The sequence below is a fragment of the Emys orbicularis genome, chromosome 3 (genome assembly GCF_028017835.1).
Source record: "Emys orbicularis isolate rEmyOrb1 chromosome 3, rEmyOrb1.hap1, whole genome shotgun sequence".
Classification (NCBI taxonomy): domain Eukaryota; kingdom Metazoa; phylum Chordata; order Testudines; family Emydidae; genus Emys; species Emys orbicularis.
The window spans coordinates 32,454,809-32,480,895 of NC_088685.1; the positions used below are offsets into that span (position 1 = coordinate 32,454,809).

Genomic DNA, 26,087 nt, shown 5'->3' on the forward strand with positions numbered 1-26,087 from the left:
GCACGTGCTGTGCTTTTGAAATAATATCTGGTATATCTTAACATTTCATTAACTTCAGTGGAATGTTAATGGGATGACAACAGTGTGGTATTATCAGGAGAGGTCCGGCGGGATTTCATACATTTTCTTTCAGTTATTTTCATTAAATTCATCTGCAACAACATAGATTAACAGTTGCATTGTATCAGAGCTGTACCACAATGAGGCTCTTGTATTACAATATCATCCTCTTAATGTTAGTTTAATTGCCCTTTAAAATACAAAGAATATTAAATCTAAAAAAAAAATCTAATTTACAGTAACATCATCTTTTGGGGGAGGTTAATCCCATCAGAAATTTTCTCCCTTTTATAATTAATGTTTGAACAAGTTTTAGGCATATTTAAAACTCAGTTGAACATCTCAGAATATTTCAATACTAGAGGACCCATTACATTTTGTCTTGTGTTAACAGTGATAAAACTGATAATTCTTTGCCCAAACACTATAATGTGAACTAGGAAAACTAGGCACTGTCTGTTGATTTTTGCCTGGTGAATCGGAGATGTAATGGCTAGATATTTTTGTCCATATTAGACTGTAGCGGGGAGACTGAGGTGTCCAGCTCTCATTGATTTTTCACTGGTAGTTTGGTGCCTAACTTCCGTTTGTGCCTTTGAAAATCTTCCACTTCTTGATGAATATTGCTAGTTATTTTGAAATTTCTATGTTTATAGAAATATAGAACATGAATAAAAAATTAATTTAAATGTGTACTGGCTTATAATTTACAATTTGCTAACTTTATTAAAATTGGCATCTAAACTGATTAGAAATGTCATTTGTTAATATTGTACAACTGGGAACTTTCTACTTTGAGTCTAGTTTCATCACATTGTTTTCATTTCCTTGTGTATCTGCAGTTGCATCAGCTATCGTGTTCTTGACCTTATTGCAAATTTCAATGCATTTTTCTCCATTTGGATTTAGTAGAATTATGTATCTCAATGTCGGTTTACAGGCATATTAACCACTTAGTCTAGCAGTTCTCCTACTTAACTAGCACCTCTCACAGAGCAGACCCTGATCCCCAGGTGGGGAAGGAGTCTCTGTTCCCCTGGCTGGGGCATTGGTAATAGGGAACTGGACAGTCAGACCCTCTCAGCTCCCAGAACACTTGCTGACCCATCAACAGAGTGTGTGTTTGTGCCAGGAGAGGGTTTGTCTCTGAGTAGGGAGAAGCATAGAAACTCTCTGATGGTGCCTAGGGCCCTGTGGATATGGAAAGGCCAAGGCTGTTTGAGTGGTTGCTGGAAGAGAGGGGAAGGGAATGGAATGTGTTTTAACTAAGGGAGGAAGTAAAAGGAGGAAAGGATTAACGTTAAAGATGAAAACTCCTGTAAATTTATTAAAATGGAACATATGCTGTAAAACACAAGGTGGGCAGGAATTCAGTTTCAGAGGGCTTGAGGGGAGAAACAAAAGTGGTAAAACTAAAAAAAGAATATCTGTATTTAGAGATACAGTACAGTACTGTGTTAAATGTAAACTACTAAAAAAAATAGAGTTTTAAAAAAAGATTTGACACGGTAAAGAAACTGTTTCTGTGCTTGTTTCATTTAAATTTAATATGGTTAAAAGCAGCATTTTTCTTCTGCATAAAGTTTCAAAGCTGTATTAAGTCAATGTTCAGTTGTAAACTTTTGAAAAAACAACCATAATGTTTTGTTCAGTTACCGACATTTCAGAGTTATCAACAAACTCTATTCCTGAGGTGTTGGTAACTCTGAGATTCTACTATATTCAAGATGCCCTTTGGAGCTCATTGTGCATCTGAAATAACCTGTGCTTTAATGGATAAACCTTTACATCTTGTTGGACACAACCTGAGGATGTGGTGTAGTAGAAATGGATATCTATTTTTTGAAAAGTTGTCCAAGTAGCAAGCAGGAACCTTGCATTTGTTAAAGCAATGTGACCGCAAGATGTTATGAAGGACTAGTTTTCTGTGGGATTAAAATATACATGAGTTAAGAACTCCACTTATTCAAAGACTCTTCAAGAGACAGACTTTATTATGCTAAGATCACGATGACAGAAAATATTTCTCAGCAGTAACATAGGAGGAAAAAAAAGTGAATAGAATTGTGTCCAAAACTAGAATATAGGTAACCACAAAACACATGACTAGGAAAAGTCCTTTCTTTTAGCTATGGTAATGAAGCAACATTTAGCAGTAACCGTTTGAATTAGCATGAAAGGCTGGAACACTTGTACTCAGTTGATTGAAATCTAGTTTTATTAAAAGCGTTTCATTTACCTTTGAAGCAGGGAAAAACAGGAAATTGGAGACGTTTAAGATCTAAAAGGAGGAAAAAATATCTGACTGGAAGATTCTGCTGAATGTTACCCATGTTAGTCAAGTGGTTACTGCTGCTCAGACAGCCATGGAGATTTGGTTAATCCGACCTTATTGATTAAGTAGGCAGCTGTTTCTGTCGTCAGAGACAAGTTAACTGTGATCTTCCAAGGAAAGATCTAATCTGGGTAAAATGAATGGTATGGTTAACGATGCCTGTGTACATCTCCAGTTGCCATGTTTGTTGTGGTTGCCAACTTTGATCATAGTCTGACCTTATTCTTATTTCTCGTGACTTTAAAAGATAGTGCTGCAAATTTCTAAACAGCAAAGGATATTTATAAAGCCAGTTAATAGAGCAGATTAAACAAAATGAGGAACCCTGCTAAATCTGCCAGACATTTTTCTTGATGAAGGAAATATTGCATCAGGGGCTTTTAAATTTTATTGAATACATTTGAATGTTATGGTCTGGAATATACTGCTGCTATTTTAAGACAACTATAGTTATTTGAAGAAAATGCATTTTTAAAAAGGGGAATGACACTTTTCTAATTGGAGCAAAATGATTTGTCACCATAGACTTTGAGAGATCCTTATTGGTGTAACACAGTCTTCACGTTAAGAACAAATTATATGTATTTCATTATCAAAGTTGCCTAAAAAAATTCTTTTGAACAGCCTCCATTGCCGTATCTATTGTGACTTTTTTTTTCCATTTCACGTATTAGTAATGATGGAACAAAAAAGAAAATGGATTATTAAAAGTTCCACTCTGCTGGAGTTAGTGACCTTCCTTACATCCCAAGCTTCCCATTGATTCTCTGCTTTCCCCCCTGGAGAGAGGACCTTCATGTTGGCCTTTTTTTCCACAGAGCTAGCACACCTACTAAAATAATAGGCTCAGCACAGTGGGTGTGACTGTATGCATTAAGATTGAGAAGGATTCGTATCAGCAGTGGAAAAAGTTAGGGGTGTTAAAAAAATAATAATAATAATAATAATAATAATAATAATAATAATTACATTTTGGGATGAGGAAGCATGAATTGAAAGTACTTTGATAGTCTAGCAAAACTGAGTTCAAATCTCTCACATTTAGTATTTAAATTTTTAAAATATTTCCAGTTATCAGCTCACAACAGTGTGTTTTTCCTTGAACGAAAGTATGTTTGAAATGCACACAGGCATCTTAATTAAATGAACAGGCCAAAATGGGATTTAACATAATTGCCCAGTGAGCTAATAAAGTCAAGATCCAGCTGAGTGTGAAAGATTTGTTTGTTTTCTAGCATTATTAGGTAAGTTCAAAACTGTATCCATCATGTTTGGCTTTTAATCTATAATTAGCCCAATTTGTCACATTTTGAAGCTGTTAAACTAGAAGCCTCTAACTTGTTGACCTAGATTCAATTACCTAGATTGTAACAATAGTGCTGTCAAAGAGTATACAGGGTTATTTCTGTTTGTACTGCAAGCAGTAGGTTTGACTGTGCTCTCAAGATGTTGTTTAAGCATATTTGGCTTCAGTGTTGTGTATTTACTTTCACAGTGCAGTAGAGCAGCAGGTGTGAGGAGCTGGGTGTGCTTTTATTTTTGAGTGTATGTATAAATTCATAACTCTTCTTAACATGCCCACAGGTTTTAGGTCCTGCCCCAAGATGGTGCTCATTCTTGGACAACTTGACAGAAGAACTGGAGGAGAATCCAGAGAGCACAGTTTATGACGATTACAAATTTGTTACCAGAAAAGACCTTGAAAATTTAGGTAAAATTTGAGACCTTTTTTTTTTTTTTTTTTTTTTTTTTTTTTTTCTGTTTCTTGTCCTCTTTTCCTTGTTCGGTTTTAAAGCACTCACATTGCTGCATGTTGCCCGTCTGCAGTTTGGGTGTGCTGCATAGTAATAAAAGGGCTGTTAGAAAGTTACTCAAAGTAGTTCTTCTCAACTCTTGCCACTGTTTCTAACATGCCAGTCCCGATTGCCCTACTTGGTGGTAATCTTTGGCAATTCAATGAGAACCTTTGCTCACAGCTTGTCTCCTGAGGATAGGGTGACCAGATGTCCCGATTTTATAGGGACAGTCCCGATATTCAGGGCTTTTTCTTATATAGGCACCCCCTGCCCCCTGTCCTGATTTTTCACATTTGCTCTCCGGTCACCCTACCTGAGGAGAAGGTCGATATACAGTGATTTAGTGTGTCTGAGGAAGTGCTTTGAAGTTCTTTTAGCCCAGCGTTTCTCAAATGGCTGCATGCAGCCACCAGGGAGTTTTTGCGGCCAGGAAGAGCGGTGATGGGGGGGAGAGGCAAAGCATCGGCCCTTCACCCCTCCTTCCCTGTTCCTCCTGGATGCGCAGCCCTGCCCCGCCCCTGGAGACAGGTGGGGCACAATGCTGCAGGAGCACGGTGAGCTCTCCACTGGAGGGTGGGGGAGGCAGTGAGACTCAGGCTTCAGCCCTGGGGTGGTTGGAAGGCAGGTTCCAGAGGCGGGACTTAGGGATCCTGGCTGCGCAGACGAGGGCTCCAGCCGTGGGGCATCAGGTGCCAATACCCGTCTCCAGCTGCAGGGTTTCAGGCGCTGATCCCCAGCTCTGGCCACGCAGCCCCAGCCTTCGGCCATGGGGCTTCAGTTCAGGCTCCAACCCCTGGCCACGCAACAGCAGGCTCCAATCCCCATCTCCGGCCATGCGGCACCAGCCCGAGGCCCCAATCCCGGCAGCAGCTGCTGGCCCTGGGCACCAATCCCCGGCTGCGTGCTCCAACCCCCAGTCCTGGCCGCTGACCCTGGGTGCTGACATGTAGCGCCAGCTGCGTGGCAGAGGGCACCGGCTCCGGGCACCAATCCCCAGCCCTGGGTGTGCGACGGTCCCCGTCCCAGGTGTGTGGCAGTGGGTGCTGGCTTCAGCCTTGTGGTGGCGGACACTGACCCCCAGATCCGACCACACGGCCTCGGGTTCTGGCCACGTGGTGGCAGACACTTGCACTGGGCTCCAATCCCCTGCCTCTGCCATGCAACTCCTGCTCTGGCCTCGGTCATTGACCTCCAGCTGCACAGCAGCAGGTGCCAATCTCCGGCTCCAGCCGCGCAGCTGCGGGGCTCACCACCCACCCTCCTCTCTCATCCGTGCCCCCTCCCCATCGCCCCTGGACTCCACTGACTTCCTGGCCCTGCATCCACCTCTAGAATCATAGAATATCAGGGTTGGAAGGGACCTCAGGAGGTCATCTAGTCCAACCCCCTACTCAAAGCAGGACCAATTCCCAACTAAATCATCCCAGCCAGGGCTTTGTCAAGCCAGGCCTTAAAAACCTCCAAAGAAGGAGACTCCACCACCTCCCTAGGTAACGCATTCCAGTGCTTCACCACTCTCCTAGTGAAAAAGTTTTTCCTAATATCCAACCTAGACCTCCCCCACTGCAACTTGAGACCATTGCTCCTTGTTCTGTCATCTGCCACCACTGAGAACAGCCGAGCTCCATCCTCTTTGGAACCCCCCCTCAGGTAGTTGAAAGCAGCTATCAAATCCCCCCTCATTCTTCTCTTCTGGAGACTAAACAATCCCAGTTCCCTCAGCCTCTCCTCATAAGTCATGTGCTCCAGACCCCTAATCATTTTTGTTGCCCTCCGCTGGACTCTTTCCAATTTTTCCACATCCTTCTTGTAGTGTGGGGCCCAAAACTGGACACAGTATTCCAGATGAGGCCTCACCAATGTCGAATAAAGGGGAACGATCACGTTCCTCGATCTGCTGGCAATGCCCCTACTTATACAGCCCAAAATGCCATTAGCCTTCTTGGCAACAAGAGCACACTGTTGACTCATATCCAGCTTCTCGTCCACTGTGACCCCTAGGTCCTTTTCTGCAGAACTGCTACCTAGCTATTCGGTCCCTAGTCTGTAGCAGTGCATGGGATTCTTCCGTCCTAAGTGCAGGACTCTGCACTTGTTCTTGTTGAACCTCATCAGGTTTTTTTTGGCCCAATCCTCTAATTTGTCTAGGTCCCTCTGTATCTGATCCCTACCCTCTAGTGTATCTACCACGCCTCCCAGTTTAGTGTCATCTGCAAACTTGCTGAGAGTGCAGTCCACACCATCCTCCAGATCATTAATAAAGATATTAAACAAAACCGGCCCCAGGACCGACCCTTGGGGCACTCCGCTTGAAACTGGCTGCCAACTAGACATGGAGCCAGCTTTCTATCCACCTTACAGTCCATTCATCCAGCCCATACTTCTTTAACTTGCCGGCAAGGATACTGTGGGAGACCGTATCAAAAGCTTTGCTATAGTCAAGGAATAACACATCCACTGCTTTCCCCTCATCCACAGAGCCAGTTATCTCATCATAGAAGGCAATTAGGTTAGTCAGGCATGACTTGCCCTTGGTGAATCCATGCTGACTGTTCCTGATCACTTTCCTCTCCTCTAAGTGTTTCATAATGGATTCCTTGAGGACCTGCTCCATGATTTTTCCAGGGACTGAGGTGAGGCTGACTGGCCTGTAGTTCCCAGGATCCTCCTTCTTCCCTTTTTTAAAGATGGGCACTACATTAGCCTTTTTCCAGTCATCTGGGACCTCGCCCGATCGCCATGAGTTTTCAAAAATAATGGCTAATGGCTCTGCAATCTCATCCGCCAACTCCTTTAGCATCCTCGGATGCAGCGTATCCGGCCCCATGGACTTGTGCACGTCCAGTTTTTCTAAATACTCCCGAACCACTTCTTTCTCCACAGAGGGCTGGTCACCTTCTCCCCATACTGTGCTGCTCAGTGCAGTAGTTTGGGAGCTGACCTTGTTCGTGAAGACAGAGGCAAAAAAATCATTGAGTACATTAGCTTTTTCCACATCCTCTGTCACTAGGTTGCCTCCCTCATTCAGTAAGGGGCCCACACTTTCCTTGACTTTCTTCTTGTTGCTAACATACCTGAAGAAACCCTTCTTGTTACTCTTAACATCTCTTGCTAGCTGCAACTCCAAGTGTGATTTGGCCTTCCTGATTTCACTCCTGCATGCCTGAGCAATATTTTTATACTCCTCTCTGGTCATTTGTCCAATCTTCCACTTCTTGTAAGCTTCTTTTTTGCGTTTAAGATCAGCAAGGATTTCACTGTTTAGCCAAGCTGGTCGCCTGCCATATTTACTATTCTTTCTACACATCGGGATGGTTTGTTCCTGCAACCGCAATAAGGATTCTTTAAAATACAGCCAGCTCTCCTGGACCCCTTTGCCCTTCATGTTATTCTCCCAGGGGATCCTGCCCATCTGTTCCCTGAGGGAGTCAAAGTCTGCTTTTCTGAAGTCCAGGGTCCGTATTCTACTGCTTTCCTTTCTTCCTTGTGTCAGGATCCTGAACTCGACCATCTCATGGTCACTGCCTCCCAGGTTCCCATCCACTTTTGCTTCCCCTACTAATTCTTCCCTGTTTGTGAGCAGCAGGTCAAGAAAAGCTCTGCCCCTAGTTGGTTCCTCCAGCACTTGCACCAGGAAATTGTCCCCTACACTTTCCAAAAACTTCCTGGATTGCCTGTGCACTGCTGTATTGCTCTCCCAGCAGATATCAGGGTGATTAAAGTCTCCCATGAGAACCAGGGCCTGCGATCTAGCAACTTCTGCTAGTTGCCAGAAGAAAGCCTAGTCCACCTCATCCCCCTGGTCTGGTGGTCTATAGCAGACTCTGACCACGACATCACCCTTGTTGCTCACACTTCTCAAGTTTATCCAGAGACACTCAGGTTTTTCTACAGTTTCATACCGGAGCTCTGAGCAGTCATACTCCTCTCTTACATACAACACAACTCCCCCACCTTTTCTGCCCTGCCTGTCCTTCCTGAACAGTTTATATCCATCCATGACAGTACTCCAGTCATGTGAGTTATCCCACCAAGTCTCTGTTATTCCAATCGCATCATAGTTCCCTGACTGTGCCAGGACTTCCAGTTCTCCCTGCTTGTTTCCCAGGCTTCTTGCATTTGTGTATAGGCACTTAAGATAACTCATCGATCGTCCCTCTTTCTCAGTATGAGACAGGAGTCCTCCCCTCTTGCTCTCTCCTGCTTGTGCTTCCTCCCAGGATCCCATTTCCCCACTTACCTCAGGGCTTTGGTCTCCTTCCCCCGGTGAACCTAGTTTAAAGCCCTCCTCACTAGGTTAGCCAGCCTGCTTGCGAAGATGCTCTTCCCTCTCTTCGTTAGGTAGAGCCCGTCTCTGCCTAGCACTCCTCCTCCTTGGAACACCATCCCATGGTCGAAGAATCCAAAGCCTTCTCTCCGACACCACCTGCGTAGCCATTCGTTGACTTCCACGATTCGACGGTCTCTAACCAGGCCTTTTCCTTGCACAGGGAGGATGGACGAGAACACCACTTGCGCCTCAAACTCCTTTATCCTTCTTCCCAGAGCCACATAGTCTGCAGTGATCCGCTCAAGGTCATTCTTGGCAGTATCATTGGTGCCCACGTGGAGAAGCAGGAAGGGGACCCCTCCGTCACCCCAGGCCCCCGCTGCCTTCCACGGCTCACATCCATCCCACCATGTCCCCCACTGCCTCTGTCTCCCACCCCAGCCCCCCAATCCAGGGCTTAATTTGTCCTGGGACTTGCTGAGAAAAGTGATATTAACAAACATGCAAGTATCACTTTTCACAGCCTTCCAGATAGCTACCAATAGGGTTACCATATTTTGAGTGTCCAAAAAGAGGACACTCCACGGGGCCCCGCCCCCGCCCCAACTCCACCCCTTCCCCAAAGTCCCCGCCCCAACTCCGCCCCCTCCCCTGCTTCCCGCAAACATTTGATTCGCGGGAAGCCTGAAGCAGGAAGCAGGTAAGCTGGGGGGGGGTGGGGGGAGGAGGCGCGGCCCAGTCTGGCCCCCTCCGACGGCCGGCCCCGGCGTCTCCAGCCTGGCTCGGCTCGGGCCCTGGGGTGCCGGCCCCGGCCGAGCACCCCCGACCCAGCACTGGCGGCCCCGGCCCCCGACCCGGCCCAGCGCACCCCCGGCCCAGCGCACCCCCGGCCGCCTAGCACCGCCGGCCCCCGGCAGCCCGGCCCCCGGCCGCCCAGCACCGCCGGCCCAGCCCCCGGCCGCCCAGCACCGCCGGCCCCCGCCGGCCCAGCCCCCGGCCGCCCAGCACCACGGGCCCGGGCCGGCCCCGGGCCAGCCCCCAGCCCAGCACCGCCAGGCCCGGGCCGGCCCCTGGCCCAGCACCGCCGGCCCCCGGGCCCCGGCCCAGCACCCAGCGGCGCCGGATTTTCCCGGACATGTTCGGCTTTTTGGGCTTTCCCCCCGGACGGGGATTTGAGTCCCAAAAAGCCGGACATGTCCGGGTAAATCCGGACGTATGGTAACCCTAGCTACCAAGTGTCCTGTGAAAAGTGATTGATATTAACAAACATACAAATATCACTTTTCACTGTAATATTTTTATTATTGAGTGTGCAAAAAAACCCCTACATAAATAAATTACAATGATGTGTATGTGCTATTTATTTGTTTTTCCTAATGTTAATCAGGTATTTTTGGGGAAAGTGTCAGTGCGGCCACCAGCAAGAGTTGGTGGCAGCACTTTGAGGCCACCAAAATTTTTGTTGTGAGAACCCCTTAGCCACACAATGAGAAACAGAGGAAAGGAAGAGAAGTTGTTTCTACTTTTAAATATTTATGAGATGCTCAGATACTGTGGTGCTGAAGCCATAGTAAGTACCTTGATAAAGGAATCCACTTGCAAATGGTATCCTCAGTAAGGAGAATATTTAGGACTTTGATACAATGAAATTCATATAGATGTCAATGGAAACTTATTTTTATGGGCTTTTTTATGGTATACATGACCCATATCGCTTTATCTTCATAACATCACTGGGAGATAGGGAGGTATTATCCCCACTTTTTTTTTTTTTTTTTTAAACACAGATGGGGAACTGAGGCACAAACTAAGGTCTAGTCTACACTTGAAACTTAGGTCGACATAGCTACAATGCTCAGGGTTGTGAAAAATCGCCAGGCCTGAGTCCTGTAGCTATGCCAACCTAATCCCTGGAGTACACATAGCTAGGGTGACAAAAGAATGCTTCCATTGACATACCTGCTATTGCTAGGGGAGCCCTTCCATCACTGTAGTCTCTGTCTACACTACAGAGTTACAGTCTCATAGCCACTGTGCCATAGCTATGCTGCTATAGCGCTTGTAGTATAGACATGGTCTTAGCAACTTGACCAGCATAATACAAGAAGTTTGTGATAGCTCCTGTAGCGGAGCGGACTCACTCCTGCGGCGCCTCCTGCTGGTTGTCTCCGGGAATTAGCTCATTTCAGCGCTGGAGCGCCCTCTGCAGGCTGGTGGGCCACCTGTCCTCCGGCCCCCGTGTCCCTCCCGGACCTCGGTGCCCTTTTATCTGGGGTGCTGCCCCCTGGCAGTACACCCCTCAGTACTAGGGTCTCCCCTACCTGGGGAACCCCCACCCACTATCCCTACCTCGCCTCGGAATAAGGCCACTGCCAGTCACCAACTAGCCCCCGCTCCCTGGGGCAGACTGCAGTATAGGCCACTCATCACAGGCAAGGTTGGGTTTGGACCTGCTGCCTTGGCCTACCCCTGGGCTGCCCTCTGCAACCCCCAGTACCCCTTGGCCTCCTCCTAGGCCGCAGCCTGGAGCTTTCCAGGCTGGAGCTCCCCAGCTCCTCAGCCTGTCCCCAGCCCTGCTCCACTCAAGTACTCTGTCTCTAGCTCGCTGCAGCCAGGCCCTTCTCCCTCTGAAGGCAGAGAGAGACTGCTTGGCCTCTGGCTCACAGCCTTTTTATATAGGGCCAGCTGAGGCCTGATTGGGGTGTGGCCCAGCTGCAGCTTCTTCCCCAATCGAATCCGATCTCTAAGGCTGTGTTTACACTAGAGAGCTTACAGTGGCACAGCTGTACCCATGCAGCTGCGCCACTGTCAGATCTCCCACGAAGCCGCTTTATGCCAATGGGAGAGAGCTCTCCTGTCGACATCATTAAACCACCCCGAATGAGCAGCTATGTCGGTGGGAGAGAGCTCTCCTGTCGACATCATTAAACCACCCCCAATGAGCAGCTATGTCGGTGGGAGAGAGCTCTCCTGTCAACGTTGCACTGTGCACGCTTCCACTTATGCCGGCAAAATGTATGTCACTGAGGGTTGTTGGGTTTTTTTCACACTCCTGAGCAACATAAGTTTTGCCAACATAAGTGGTAGTGTAGACATGGCCTAAGACCTAGTCCGGTGTCTTAACCAAAAGACCATTCTTCTGTGAACTTGGAGAGGGTTCAGAATGTCCCTTTTGAACAACTAAGCTGCAGTTTTGGATTTTCATTAACCTGCAAAAGCTAAATCAGATTCACCTAGGATTGACAAATCAGGTTTATTGGGGTATCTTACACCTAAAACTTACAGGTATTACTGTTTTGTATTATTAGATGTCAATTGATGTAGTGTCTTTTGGGGCTATAAATCTATATAAGCTCAAGTCCTTTCTATGAAAGGTTGTCTACTAGTAGCAATCAAGTTTATAAAATTTAGTCCCATGTTTTACAATGATAGCATTGTTTTTTTAACTCAGTCACTTTTTCTCCCAAAAGTGATGCTCGTGTCTTGTTTTTAAAAACATTAAATTAGTTTGGGAGATAAGAGAGAAACTCAGTGTAAATCTCTTATTTCTGGAATTGTCTTTTAGCCAAGCTTTATTAATTTCTGGAACTATTGGATCTGTAGGTAATGTTTGCTTTAAAGAAAAGTTCTCCTTTTTCTCAACTATACAGAGTTGCCTGAAGATATACACAATCTTCTCCCATTTGGAGATTTTCATTCTTTATTTACGTTAGGGCCCAGGGTGACAGTTTTATGAACTGCTGTGGTGCTGTATTTATATCTTTCAACATACCTATTCTTCAAAGGTAGTTACCCAAGGCAAAAACTCTTAATTAAAACATCAGTATGCCACACCAAAACCTGTAATTCAAATGTGTATATCAAACGCGTACATACCTTCAGAAAGCGCTCTTCTCACAAATAATGCTTCTTGGTAAACTATCCATAGATTGTGGGCTAGTGGGTATCTTTAAAAAGTGCGCAGTAAACATTTACTACAGCAAAAAGAAAAGACTGTGTTTGTTGTGGGGCTGCTCAAATTCTTTGCTAGCTTAACATAATGGTTTGTGGTGCTACAGTCTTGAAAAAATGGACATAAATATGGGTGAGTTTGATACTTTCAAATCAGTACCGTTGTTTTCCTTTAGTCAAGTATTCAGTCAGCTTAATTGGGAGAATTTCCTATATCTTACTCTCCTTTGAAGTCCTCTGATAACATTATGCTGTTTTTTTGTTTTATTCCACCCCATCTCCCTCTCCCCCCAGGCCTTGCCCATCTCATTGGATCCCCACTGCTCAGAGCATATATGCATGGCTTTTTCATGGACATACGACTGTATCATAAGGTAAATAAGGTTAATTCATTAAGGCTGATCCTTATTTTAGTACATTTTTGCCATTATGTATACTGTATATTTACTAATTTATATATTTACTCCTGCATTTTGTTTCCTTTCTTTAATGCCTTCTATTTTGTTTAAAAGGTGAAAATGATGGTCAATCCATTTGCCTATGAGGAATATAGAAAAGAGAAAATTAGACAGAAGATAGAAGAAACACGTGCACAAAGAGTTCAACTAAAGGTAGAATTCTATTTATGATGATTAAACTTTTAGAGAAAATTGTTCATATGGAATAGTGTAAAATAACTACACCACAGAGCTGTAATTGAATTGGGAGTTTATGGTGTTTCACCTCATACATGAGTTTGTTGATGTTGCCAGAGCCCTGAAATCAAATTGCAGCCTCAACCTATATATCTCTTTCATATGGAACTGTGGCATTCACATGTATATGGAACCCAATTTGATGAAAAGAAACTGAGATGAAGCAGTAGAAGAAAAAGGACACTTTAGTCTTGTTATGCTTCAAAACTTCCACAGACTACTCAAGGCATAAAGCTTGCACTTTTTTTCCTACTTCTACATGTAAAACTGGAGGTTTACCAAATGACTCGGATCCTTAAAATGCAGTAATGCTCTGAAAAGTGACTGTTGAAAATGGTATCATGGGCTTCCATGTTTGTTTATCAAGGCTTTCCTGATCAAATCTGCTCAGCATACAATTTAAAAAAAAAAAAAAAAAAAAAAATTTTTTTTTTTCTTTATGTCCTGATATCTTATCCCTGCCAAGGCCAAAGATGCTTCAGCATCTCAGTACAACCCTACCAATTCCTTTGGACCAGTGATCAGAAAGAATATACAGCTTCTGCATCTTTCTAGGTGCTGTGTTAACACTGCTTTTGCCTTGTGGTTTTGGCAGATGAATGACCTTCTGAAACCATGATATGGCTTCGCAGTCAACTAGAATGTGAAAGCATGGTATGCCATTTGCCAGAAGACTCAGTACTGCTTTGGGGACCTTGACTTTCCTTATTAACTTGACAGGGAATAGCCCCATGACTGTTTCTATGCGTAGGTCTTAGGAAGCCATTAGTTAGGTGAAACATTTTTTATAATAATGCCTCTAACTGTATTGGATGGGTAAACCCAGTTTTTCATTAATTTGGGTTGAACTTTGTGATCACAGTGAGGAAAAAAGTAGAGATGGTAGAGATTATTTTTGTCCTTGGAACTAAATTCATGATTGTAAAATGTGTAGCGTAGCCAAAATTTCTTGGGCATGAAAGAATATACTGATGAGTTCTACGTTTCCTTTTCTTCATTAGAAACTTCCAAAGGTTAATAAAGAGTTGGCACTCAAGCTGATTGAAGAGGAAGAGGAACAGCAGCCTACTAGAAAAAAGAAACAAAAGGTAAGACTTTATTTAGGAGGTGTCCAAAACTCTACAGAAGCACCAGGATAGTAAATTGTTCTGTGTGTTCATTACTATAAATGGTTAGGCAGATTCGTAGGTCAGTGTTCCTTTGCTTTTTGGATGATGAGGCTTTTGCGTGTGATCATACACTGCATCTTCTAATTAGGTGGCTTTGCAGTGGAATTCATCAGTGGTAGGGAATCAAGAATACAGTGCAATAACATCTGGCCAATTGTATAACAAACTTGTAATGGCAAAGCACTTGCTGTGGAGATGAGGTGGGAGGGAGAGTCCAAAAACTCTCTGTTTGATCAGTAGAGTATCCAAAAACTAAACCTTCCCGTTTATTTATTTATATCATGGTAGTGCCTACAATGTGCTAGGCATTGTCCATATTGTAGGAAGTGACAGTTCTTGACCCAAAGAGCCAACAGTGTAAATTTTTTACTTTGCTCTTAATTCCACTTCATAAAATAGTCAAAACTGTTCACTCTGATGCAACAGTAACTCTTGTACAATTGATACTGAAAATGCCCTACCTGTTTTAGATACAGGCAGGTCTAAACAAATGTTTAGTATCTGGCAGGAGAGAAAAATAGCATATTGCAAATCAATGGCGGAGCTGTGTAACACCTTTTGAAGGCTCTTTCCAACATGGGCCATATAATATCTGCCCTGACACCCTCCTGGTATGCAGCAGAGACTCCCTTTATTTTATATAGATGAGAAGGGTGACTGAGCTATACCATCCTACAACAGAAGAGCACTGGAATTCATATAGTTAGCAGAGCAGACATAAGGTTCATGTGGTGCCTGGTTTGGTGAGAGTTTCCGGCTCGCAAGTGGGATGGTAGGAAGAGATAAAGGGGTGAAGAGGTAGATGATGGTGGTGGAGTCTTCACTGCAAACTTTCTGAGCCTCTATCAAAAGTCTCAGCTTTCAATTTCTTAGTATATTTGTTTGGGGAGATATATATTATACACTGTGCATTAAAGTAAAAATAAAATACCATATAAAATATAGGTTCTGAATATTTCCCTGAAACAGTATTAAGGATTTTACCAAGGACAGGTGATTTATTTTTTGTTTGTTCTGCTGTTTATTTTTAGATTAGACCATTAGCCAGACATTTGTAGATACTAAGCTTCTCTAACTTAAACCTATCCCCTTTCATGTTTTTTCCTTTCTAAGCAGCTGTGAAAACAAATAGTTGGACTAGAGAGAGCCCTCCTGGTAGTAATTTTGCAGCTGCATCAGACAAAAGGGTTTTTTTTTTTTTAATTAAAAGAGAAACCTCTTGAGGAAATCTTTAATATGAAGCATATTAATACTAGTTGAAATTATAAATTCCTTATGCCTGATCCTGTGTCCAGTAAAGTCAGTGGCAAAACTACCATTGGCTCCAGTGTTGCAGGATTAGGCTCTTTAATGAGACCGATAAAATTTCCTCTTTCCTTGCTATATTTGGGATTGGTTGGGGGGGGAGTCGTAAGTATATTTGATACTAAAGCAGTTTTATAAAATATGAATGGAAATGCATCTCCGTGGAATATAACATATGTGATGGAACCATCCTGGTCAAGCAGTTTTCTCCACCTGTAAACATGGCTGACTAGCTAAGAGATGCTGAGGAGTGTCCAAGTTAACACATATTTAACACATTGTCGATACTAGAGTTGGTTTCATCAAAACATTTTTTGTGTCAAACTGTTTCATTAGGACACAAACAGAGGACTCTTAGGCTTGGTCTACACTTACCCCCCAAGTCGAAGTAAGGTACGCAAATTCAGCTACGTGAATAACGTAGCTGAATTCGACATACCTTACTTCGAACTTACCGCCGTTCAGACGCGGTCCACACGCGGCAGGCAGGCTCCCCTGTCGACTCCGCGGTACTCCTCTCGTGTAGCTGGAGTACCGCAGTCGACGGCGAGCACTTCCTGGTTCACACAGACGCGATAAATCGAACCCGGAACTTCGATCCCCAGCCGCCGAACTAGCGCGGCAGTGTAGACATACCCTTAGATCTAGAAAAGAAGATAGCCTGTTTCAGTACTAAGAACCTGTCCTTAATGATTTCAAAAATAAAAATGGACTATTTCAACTATTTTGTAATCTCAGCAGTAGTAACGCATAATGATATGTCATAACATAATGTAAAAATAATAAAAATGAAGAAAAAACATAAAATAAATATTTGAAATTCCCAAATGAAATTATCGGAGCAAAAAGAAATTTCAAAATTTAAAAGTCAGAATTTCCCATGAACTGGAGATTTGGAATTTTTACAAGCTCTAATAGACACCTTAAAATATAAAACATTGGACCTGAGGTTCCTATAGTTTGAGTAGCAGAATATATTTTGTTAACAGACGTGTCAGAATAGTTTTTATGTGATTTATATGAAAATAGTAAAACCATACTATAGATAAATTGAATAGATCTTGATGTAAATGGTCTGGGAGAACCAAGCAATCAGTATTTTATATCCAGTTGTCCTTTCTTGCTTAATTAAACCTGAATAGTCATTGAATGAGCTTTACATTTTAAATCATTGTACCAGCAGTTGTTTCAAAATTTTGTAACCAACTCTTGGTTTTTCTTCTTTTGTAGAATCTGCCTAACATTCTCACTGATGACCGATTCAAAGTCATGTTTGAGAACCCAGATTTCCAGGTGGACGAGAAGAGTGAAGAATTTAGGCTGCTTAATCCACTTGTTTCTAAAATAAGTGAGAAAAGAAAAAAGAAACTGAAGATTTTAGAACAGCAAGAAGCACAAGAGCAGGTACAACCTTTTCCTTCTAGGTTAGGATTACCTATCGTTCTTTGTTTTTTATTACAAGCATTCAGGCTTTTGTTTATATGACCTTAGAAAGGAGAAGAAAACAATGGAAAATTATCAATCTGTCTACAAATGAGTGTGACTAAGATTTATATAAATAAGTTGTTATTAATATTGATATCTAAATATACTCCTTAATTGTTGTATCTATCACATAGTGTGTCTGTGGATGTAATTAGAGTCTACTCTGCATGCTGTATTTGGTTAATGTGTTAGAATTCTAGTTCTCTTCAAATTGGACATATGTAGAGATTGTCACGTACTCTAATTGGGCAAAGAGTTTTTTAAAAAATCAGTTAATGGTTCCTTAGAGTAACTATTTTTGTCTGCAGGAAGAGGAGGAAGAACCAGAAGGAAAACCAAGTGATGCAGAAAGTTCTGAGACTTCAGATGATGAAAAAGGCTGGGTTGAAGAGGTCAGGAAACAGCGCAAACTTCTACGCCAAGAGGAAAAAGTAAAACGGCAGGAAAGGTTCAAGGAGGATCAGCAAACAACACTGAAACCTCAATTCTTTGAGATTAAAACAGGGGAGGAATTCAGAAGCTTCAAGGACTCTGTCAAAAAGCAAAAATTAATGAAGTAAGACTAACACTTCAGTTTAATGAAGTTTGGTTGGGTTGTTTGCAACTGTCTTTTTGTTACGCGGGCCCAGGTTATTTTATTTAGTAGGCACAATGATCCTGGAAGCAGTTTCTACAGCCAGACATGGTAATTAGGGGGCATAATTTGAAGTGACACTCATTTAATCTCTTATTCCCTTGTTATGTGAATGTGGTATGTGTAGTCCCTGTGCCTTACTTTAAAGGAAAAGAGTAAGGGTTTGATACTTTGAACTAGATTGGGAGGCCCTTACCTCACACAGGTGAGAAGTTTCTCATATAGATAGTCCCATTGATGTTAGTGGGACTACTCCATGTGAGTATCAGTTCACCAGTGTGAATAAAGGGTCTTACAATTTCACCCTGTGTAGTCTCTCCCCATTAGAAAACATAGAATACCCCATGATTTCTCCGTGCTTACAAAGTAAACTCTCTTTGCTGGGAGTGGACAGTAAAAGTATCTTTTGACCTAGATAGGCCCAAAATGTCTGGATTCTATAAAAACTAATCTGCTATCTTAGTTGTCAGAGTTCTAGTCTCCAGGCTTTCTCCTTGCAGTGCTAAAAGCCAGGGTTAAATATTTTGTCTGAGTTTCATATTTTGTTTGTATACAGTGTAGCCTTGTTGGTTCCAGGATATTAGACAGACCAGGTGGGAGAGGCAATATCTTTTATTGGAACAACCTCTGTTGGTGAGACAAGTTTTTGAGCTTACACAGAGCTCTTCTTCAGGTCTGGGAAAAGTACTGAGTGACACAGCTAAATACAAGTTGGAACAGGCTGTTTAGCCCAATAGTCCCCAAATTGTGGGTTGCACTCCCCTAGGGGACGTGGAGGAACATTTGGGGTGGGGCAGGGCCCAGGCCAGCCCCCAATGGGGGGCAGGGAAACACACATTTTAAGGGATCATTCAAGGCAAAGTGGCCAGTTGACACTTTTCCAGTCATGGGGTGAAAGGAGACACTAAAAATCATGGACTGAATAGAGGCACTGGATTTATGGTTTATTACAACAATCTGTAGCCCATTAAGCTGCCCCCTCGTTTTTTTTCCCCCCCTCCTTCCTTGCCCCATGACAGGAGAGGTGTTAAATACAATTTTGTTTGTATCTTTTAACTCAGCTGTTACCTAAAGCAGTAGGGTTCTGTATCTAGAGCATTTCTGCCTTTTAGAGATGCCAGGAAGTGTCCTGACTTTCCAGGTGTTTAGTGCCAGACATTCTCATTGACCTCACTTACATATCTGCAGCATTTTAAAAAATCAGACTTTTCTTACAGTTTTATTAATTGGAGATCTGTGCTGAAACTAATAAGCCTTGAAAGACAGCAGCTGCTGAGATATGTCATAGCATGCCAAGTGCTCAGCATAGCTCTGACTAGAATGAATGATCTAACAAGAGGGAGATTATACATGCCAAAACATTTCCCACACAAATAGTGAACAAATGTATCCATCCTAATGTCTGATGATCGTTTTGCTGTTGTTCAGATATGGCAGATTTGTCAAGGTACCATTTTGTCACTCAACTGCATGGTGATAGGCATTTTAGAAATGGTTAGGTAACACAGTGATGTGTATTGAAAGGAAACATTGAACCCAATACATTTAGGACCGGTTTTTCTTTTTTAAAGTATAAAATTGGTTCTGTAATATCAGCCTTTGGGTTCTACTATAAGCACTGTAGAAATCCCCAAGATAGAAAACGATACGAGAAACAATTTTCTTATGGAGTGCTATCTAAAACAAACACACAGCGTCATAAAAACTCTGCGGTTCATATGCATATGGGGGGGTTCTTTGCTCGTAAATGTTATCATCAACACGTGTGAAGAGGCTAGTGCTCAAAAATCTCTGCATTTGGAGGCCAGGTTAAAGAACCTTGGGAAGAGACCAACAATCTACATGTTCTGTCTGTAAAGTGACATACACATCTTGGGCACCATATTATAAATCCTAGTTGAGATTAGTACTTCAACCTTTGTCTGTTCTGCAGGTGTTGCTTGCATTTTCCCTGCTCACTTTTGTTAGCAAATTTTACACCTAGCAGGTTTGTGTTCATACCTTTATTCAGCGTACGCGTTCTGGATGCTTCAACTCCTTATCTAGAATCTTCTTCAGCTTACATATTAAGTTTTCAGTTTACTTGCTCCTGGCTGTTTTCCTTCTTTTCATTCCAGGGGATGGGGCTGCTTTTGTGCCCTTTTGAGTTTTTCAGAGGTATACAGATTGTAGTGTAAAGTCACTGGGTGCTCTGTCAGAGGGGAGAGGATCGTGTGCGTCTTCGTTTTGCCACTTCAGCCAATGATCTGAAAAGGAGAACAAATTGTGAACAGGTGGCATGTGCTCTGATTTCCATTGCAACAGGGGCCGAAATGGAAGCACGTTTCATTATTGCCAACCTACTGTTTTTGTAAGTTCACGCAATGACCTCTGATTAAGGTGCTCTATCCCACTGAAGGAAACTCTCAAATGCTTCCTTGATCTTAAATGAAATGACTGAGGAGTAATCACAAACAGATGGGAACCTTAACTGTAAGCAAGCAGACTGGGATTCAGCTAACAAGCTTAAAGTCAGCTCTAGATAAGACTGAAAAGTTCAGAAGAAATAAGCACAGCACAACACAGCAGGAAAGAAGCCCCCACACTGTGGAAATTACGTAGTGTAAAGAATCTTCTGTGTGGAAGGGTGGTTGGGTGTGTGTCTGTGTGCACGCACATGTGGGTGTGGGTATAATCGCTGTTTCTGTTGTAGAGGAGAAAATTGAAGGCAAATACTGTAGATCTCTTCATGGGATAAAAGAGAACCGGTGATGACAAACTGAATAGACTGCCATATGGAAAAAGTGCCTATTGTACTACCAGTGGGCATGATGTTTTACAAACTTAAAACAAGACATGATCCTACCATGAGGGGCTTAGGCAAAACATAGTGACATGATAGCAGATGAAATTAAGAAGAAATAGGATAATTAAACAAGTGAAGTGGACTAGAGTGCGCATCACATCCTTTTCCTTTTTCAGTGAGCTGCTGTTGTCGTGCCATGTGAAATTTTTTCTCCATGGGGAAAAAAATGTTTAAATTACAAGTTCTGTGAAGAATGATCCCATTTACACTCAGCCAAGAAGCATTCAGACTGCGCATGGGGTACTCCCCAAACTCTTCCAAAACCTTTAATTATCAGCTGCTGTCAGTTTATAATCCCATATAGCTGATCTGATGCAAAGCATGATTTGCCCTGATCTGTGCTTATCATAAAGGCACAGTCATCATCGTGTCAGCTAGCTTTATTATTTAAAACCATGTTTGAACATGGTAGAATTTTGTAAAGAAGACTAGCCCTAAAGAGAAGTCTACTGGCCCTATACCATGATAAATGCTCAGCATTTTTATGCTGACTCCTTGAGCAATGTACTGAAAATTGGAAAGATTGTAGTGGCATGTACCATCTGGTGATTCTGGCATGTTTGTCTTTGATTTGATTTAGCCAATTTAAAGAATGATGGTCTGTGACCAACATAATTAAGTACTTAAATGCCTCCACTACCCACTTAATGGCAAAGCGTTCTTTTTTCTATAGTTGTATAATGATCCTGGGGAAATAGTTTATGACTTATATAAAACTGGGTGTTTCTTTGTCAAGTTCCTGACTCAGCGCTGCTCCAAGCCCAACTTCTGAAGAATTGGTGTATACTTGAATTTCTTCATAAATTCAAGGATTCTCAGGACAGGAGCATTCTGAAACATATGCTTAACTGCAGCAAAGTCCTTAAGAGTAGTCTCTAATGACATTTATGTAATGAGCAGACTGAGCTCAGAACCAGTACTCCATCCTCATTCTACTTTGACTTGTCAGCCATATTTGACACTGTTGACCATGTTCTTCTTGAAATTCTTCCTTGGTTCCATGAGACACACTCCTGCTTCACATCCTACTGCTCATCGCTTCTTCAGAGGATTCTCCTCATCCCCACTCTAACATTTTGTGGGGATTTCACAGGACTCTGTCTGTGGTCCCCTTCTCTTCTCCCTCTACACCTTATCTCTGGGTACTTTATTCACAAATTCAAATACCATTTCTGTGCTGACAACTTCACAGATCTACCTGTCTACTCCAGGCATGTCTCCTGTCCAAATTAAAATCTTGGCCAGTCTTTCTGACATCTCCTCATAGGTGTCCAGCCATCAGCTCAATTTCAACATGGCTAAAACAGCTCTTCATTTCCCTCTTTTCTTTCCCTCCAAAACCAGTCAAAACAAAACAACCAAAACCCACCCTGCTACTGCCTTTATTGGTCACGCTGGACAACACCAACATCCTGCCTGTTGCTCAGGCCCACAATGTGGGTGTCATCTTCGACTCAGCCTGTTCGTGAGGACACAGACCTCTCTCTATGTCCAAATCTTGCAGACACTTTCTGTGTAATCTCTCTTGAGATACAACCTTTCATATCCATCTCCTATAGCTAAAACTCTCGTCCAGGCTATCATCATATAATGTCTTGATACTGCAACATCCTTTTCTCTGGGCTTGACAAATGCAGTCTTACCCTGCTCATATCCATTGAAAATGCTGCTGCAAAGATCATTTTCCTACCACAGTGCTTTGACCATGTTTTCCCATCTCTTTGCATCAAATATAAGCTGCTTGTCTTTACTTTCAAGCCCTTCCCAATCTATCCCCACCCTAGCTTTCATTCGCTGTCAAGGTGTCAACGTCAGTGACAGCCTCCATCATCCACTTATTAAAGTTTCAGATAAACACCTTTGTGTTTTCTCACATGCTGCACCTCCTTAAAACTTCTCTGCTCTGATGCCTGCAAAAACTCGACAATAGTTAAGCCGCTGGTGTGCTGAGATCAGCCTATTATGCTGACCATTGTCTCATTGTTTCCTTGTGCTCCCCAGTCTGTCTGTATCCATCTGTTGACTCCTGTCTTACCCTTTGTTTCTGCCACAAAGAGCTTACGATCTGTCATCTTTTTCTGTCTTTGTACAAAGCCTAGCATGATGGGATTCTGGTCTTTGGCTGGGACTCCTACGTGCTATGGTAATACAAATAATAAATAATAACTGAACAGCACTCTTAATGTACCCGTTGGGCCATCTTTTTGGAGGAGATAAAAAGTATGTTTCCTTCCCCTTTGCTGTGGCTGGAATAGTTGTATGTCACAACATAGATGTTTAAGCAATATTTTTGTATTTTACAGATACATATATGCCCCCCCCATTTATAGATTAAAGCTATTATCCCATAGCCTTTTCCTACTATCTCCCCACATTAATTTTCCTCTGACTGAAGCACCATCCAAGCAGTCATGCTAAAGAATTGCTGGGTAGTAGCCACATTTCTCTCATTCACTTTCAAAGGGGAGAAAAGTGAACTTCAGTTTAAAGTAGAAATCCCGCTACACTGTCAGTGACTGATCTCCTGCCATAGTTAGCTCTGAGGCTTAGCTTGTCTTCTCAAATAGCACAGATGGAACAAGTTTTTACAAGTTCTCACTGAAAAATATATTGGAGGAAAACCAGAATCAAAATACCTAGTCATGGGGGGAAAAAGCAATTATTGACAGTAATTTTGTATAGTTCATATGAAAAAGCCTTTCATATACATAAATTACTTTTTAACCAAGATCCTGCAAACTCCCCTGGCTCCATACCGAGGGCCCAGTCTTTCAGCCACTTCATCCACAGAACTTCTATGGACTTCTGTGACTGCCTTTCACATGTATGTTTATGATTGTCTGTTTTTTCCCTTCATAAAAGTAATCTGTGAAATATATACATCAGTACCTTGCTGATAATTTGCACAGAAAAGGCAGTCTCTCTCCCCATCTCAACAAAGATCTAATAGTTAGATCTTGGATTGCTAAGACTTCATTACAGTTATGTTAGAGCATTTATAACTAATGCTATTTAAAAGCAAACTAAAATTGTCAGACTAAATGAAGCATATTACATAATAAAATTCAATCTTCTTTACTGATTTAGGCCCTGTCCTATTTGCAGTTAGTATTACAGTACTGTACTACATAGGGCCCCAATCATGGATCAAGGCTGCATTGTGCTAGGGACTGTGCAAACACATAACAGAGACAGTCCCTGCCCCAAAGAGCTTAGACTCTGTGTCAATGGGAGAAGGGGTCTGTCCACATAGAGCTCCTTATGGAATCAGGGTCTGTCTTGCTAATTCAGGAAAATTCACAAAGGTCTTCCATTCATTAGTGCAGAATCATGAGGTTTGACTCTATTTTTAAATTTAAACCTATGATAGGTATAGAATATTTTCTCCTGATATTGAAGTAGGATGAAACTTTTAGAATCACTGCCATACTGCCAGTGTTATTTTAATCAGCTCAGGTAGCTGCTACAAATAGGGGAGTCAGAAATGCCAATTATAATGGGGGGGAGGAATCAAAATAAATGTTAGTCTTTCATGGTAGAAAGTATTTTTGGCTTTAGAAACTAAGGTTGCTAAGCAAAATGGGTGCATTTTGCTTTAAATGTCTGTTTTAAATTTTATTTAAGATCAGTACTAGAATATCTACTGCAACTGAATTATCTGGCACCTCCAGATATTCCAGAGAAAACTGCTGTCATAGCACATGTTGGTTTGGTGGGAATGGCATGGACTAATTGGATCTGGTTTATGTCTTAACTAGGGCCTGAATTTAAAAATTAAAAAAAACTGTCAGAAGTTGAAAAATGGCTGTACAATGAGCAATACGTGAAGGGAATAACTGAAACTTGCTTTCCATTTGTGTTGACTGCATATATGTTGCTCAGTAATTGAGTGCAGAATGACAGAAGTGCAACCCAATTGCAATTTTTTTGCAAGTTATAGGATTTGACTGTTTTGTAGAGTTTGTGATTTCTTCTGTTTGCTATTGTAAAAACTGATAATACAATGTTATGGTGACAAGAACAGAAACAGGCTTTTCTTTAATTGTTCTCTGCAGAAAAACTCTTGGAGATCGCTTGAAGCTTGAAGAAAAGCTTGGCACACTCAGTGTATCTGATACCACAGTAGGCAGCAAACAGATGACATTCAAATTAAAAAAGGTGAGTTTAAAAAAAAAATCTTCTGTAAATAAGATAATGCACAGGATGATACATTTATTTGTCATCTGAAAAAACAGGGAGCCCTAAAGCCATCCGAAACGGATGTCCCTTTTGATTTCTTCATACATTGACTGCACCTTTACTATTTTGCACACCCTCGTGTGTGTGGGAAGCCCCACCAGACTCATATCCTGGTGGGAAATACTAGTTCCCTCTCTTAGTAGATCATCTGTAGCTATATCATCTAATGCTAGCACCTTGTCAGTTCTCACAGCCTTGGGTTTGCTCAGTAGTTGATTCATAGGCAAAAAATACCCAGGATGCTGAAAGAAGTGATGATGATGTCCTGTAGGTGAGAGTCTTCCCTCTGAGTCATTAGTGATGGGAGTGCCTCTTATTGATAAAAACAACTCCCGACCACTTTGGTCACTGAAGTTCCATGGCACTAATGTAGTCCAATGTACTTGCCAAATTATAATTAGAGTGAGTAACTGCATTCTGCCCACCTAACTTTCCCAAGCAATTTCAAGTGGATGGTGTTTTCGTAATTCCTTTCTGGAAATAGTTGTGTAGTGTCTAAACTGTTTCACCCTCCAGGTGATTGCATTTTGGGGAATGGGGAGGAGGCAAGGAGGAAGGAAATGGATTTTGTGTATGTGTTTACATATTTTGTAAACCACTTTGGGATCTCTGGGTGGAAAAGTGATACACACTAAAACATGGTTGGAGATGGTGAAAGATAAAGATCCATATTAGTTGATTCTTCAGCTGGTGAAATCTGTTTCAGTTAAAACTGGTCTTCCTCTAGGCAAGTTGTTCATCATAATCCATTTCTGTTCAACACCTGTCAATTAACTCTCATCATGGAAGTAAAACTACAATAGTGTTGTCAGAATGTCTGAAGTAGTTATTAGAATGTGCCACTTTGGATAATTGGGTCACAAAAGGCTAAGTAAACCAAAGTCACTGGAATTTCTTATTGTACTTCCTATCACCAATTTTTCATAAGCCTTTCTCATCTACGTTGTGGTTTGATCTCTGTATCCACTTTGGAATTTAAAATGTGTGGACTTCGGAATAAGTCACAGATTCCAGTGAAGCTCTGCGAAGGATCACCATTTCAGGAGCCGTACCAGCAGGTGTAACTGATACAGTAGCTCCTTACAGCTAATTAAATGAGCTTTGCAGGGCTTCCCATGCATACTCTTTTTATAGGAGCTTTAAATTAGAAAATGCTGAGACAGAATGCATCCTACAATTGATGATCAGCTTCCATAAAGATTTTTGGGGGAGGGGAAGATTTGGGAATAGTTTGAAATACCATTCTGGATTTGATCCCAGCAGAATCAGTATATTACTTTAAAAATAACAGGAGTACTTTTGG

The 26,087-nt window shown here is 42.3% G+C and overlaps 1 protein-coding gene across 1 annotated transcript in view; it reads left to right on the forward strand.

Moving 5' to 3' along the window:
- The window catches only part of NOL10 (nucleolar protein 10), an 83,190-nt gene that overhangs the window by 51,774 nt on the left and 5,329 nt on the right, over positions 1 to 26,087 (forward strand). Inside the window, exons 14-20 of the mRNA XM_065401384.1 lie at positions 3,980 to 4,106; positions 12,707 to 12,786; positions 12,925 to 13,023; positions 14,109 to 14,195; positions 16,812 to 16,985; positions 17,375 to 17,622; positions 24,601 to 24,703. Of these exons, the coding sequence (XP_065257456.1) occupies positions 3,980 to 4,106; positions 12,707 to 12,786; positions 12,925 to 13,023; positions 14,109 to 14,195; positions 16,812 to 16,985; positions 17,375 to 17,622; positions 24,601 to 24,703 (918 nt within the window). The remainder of the gene's footprint in view (positions 1 to 3,979; positions 4,107 to 12,706; positions 12,787 to 12,924; positions 13,024 to 14,108; positions 14,196 to 16,811; positions 16,986 to 17,374; positions 17,623 to 24,600; positions 24,704 to 26,087) is intronic.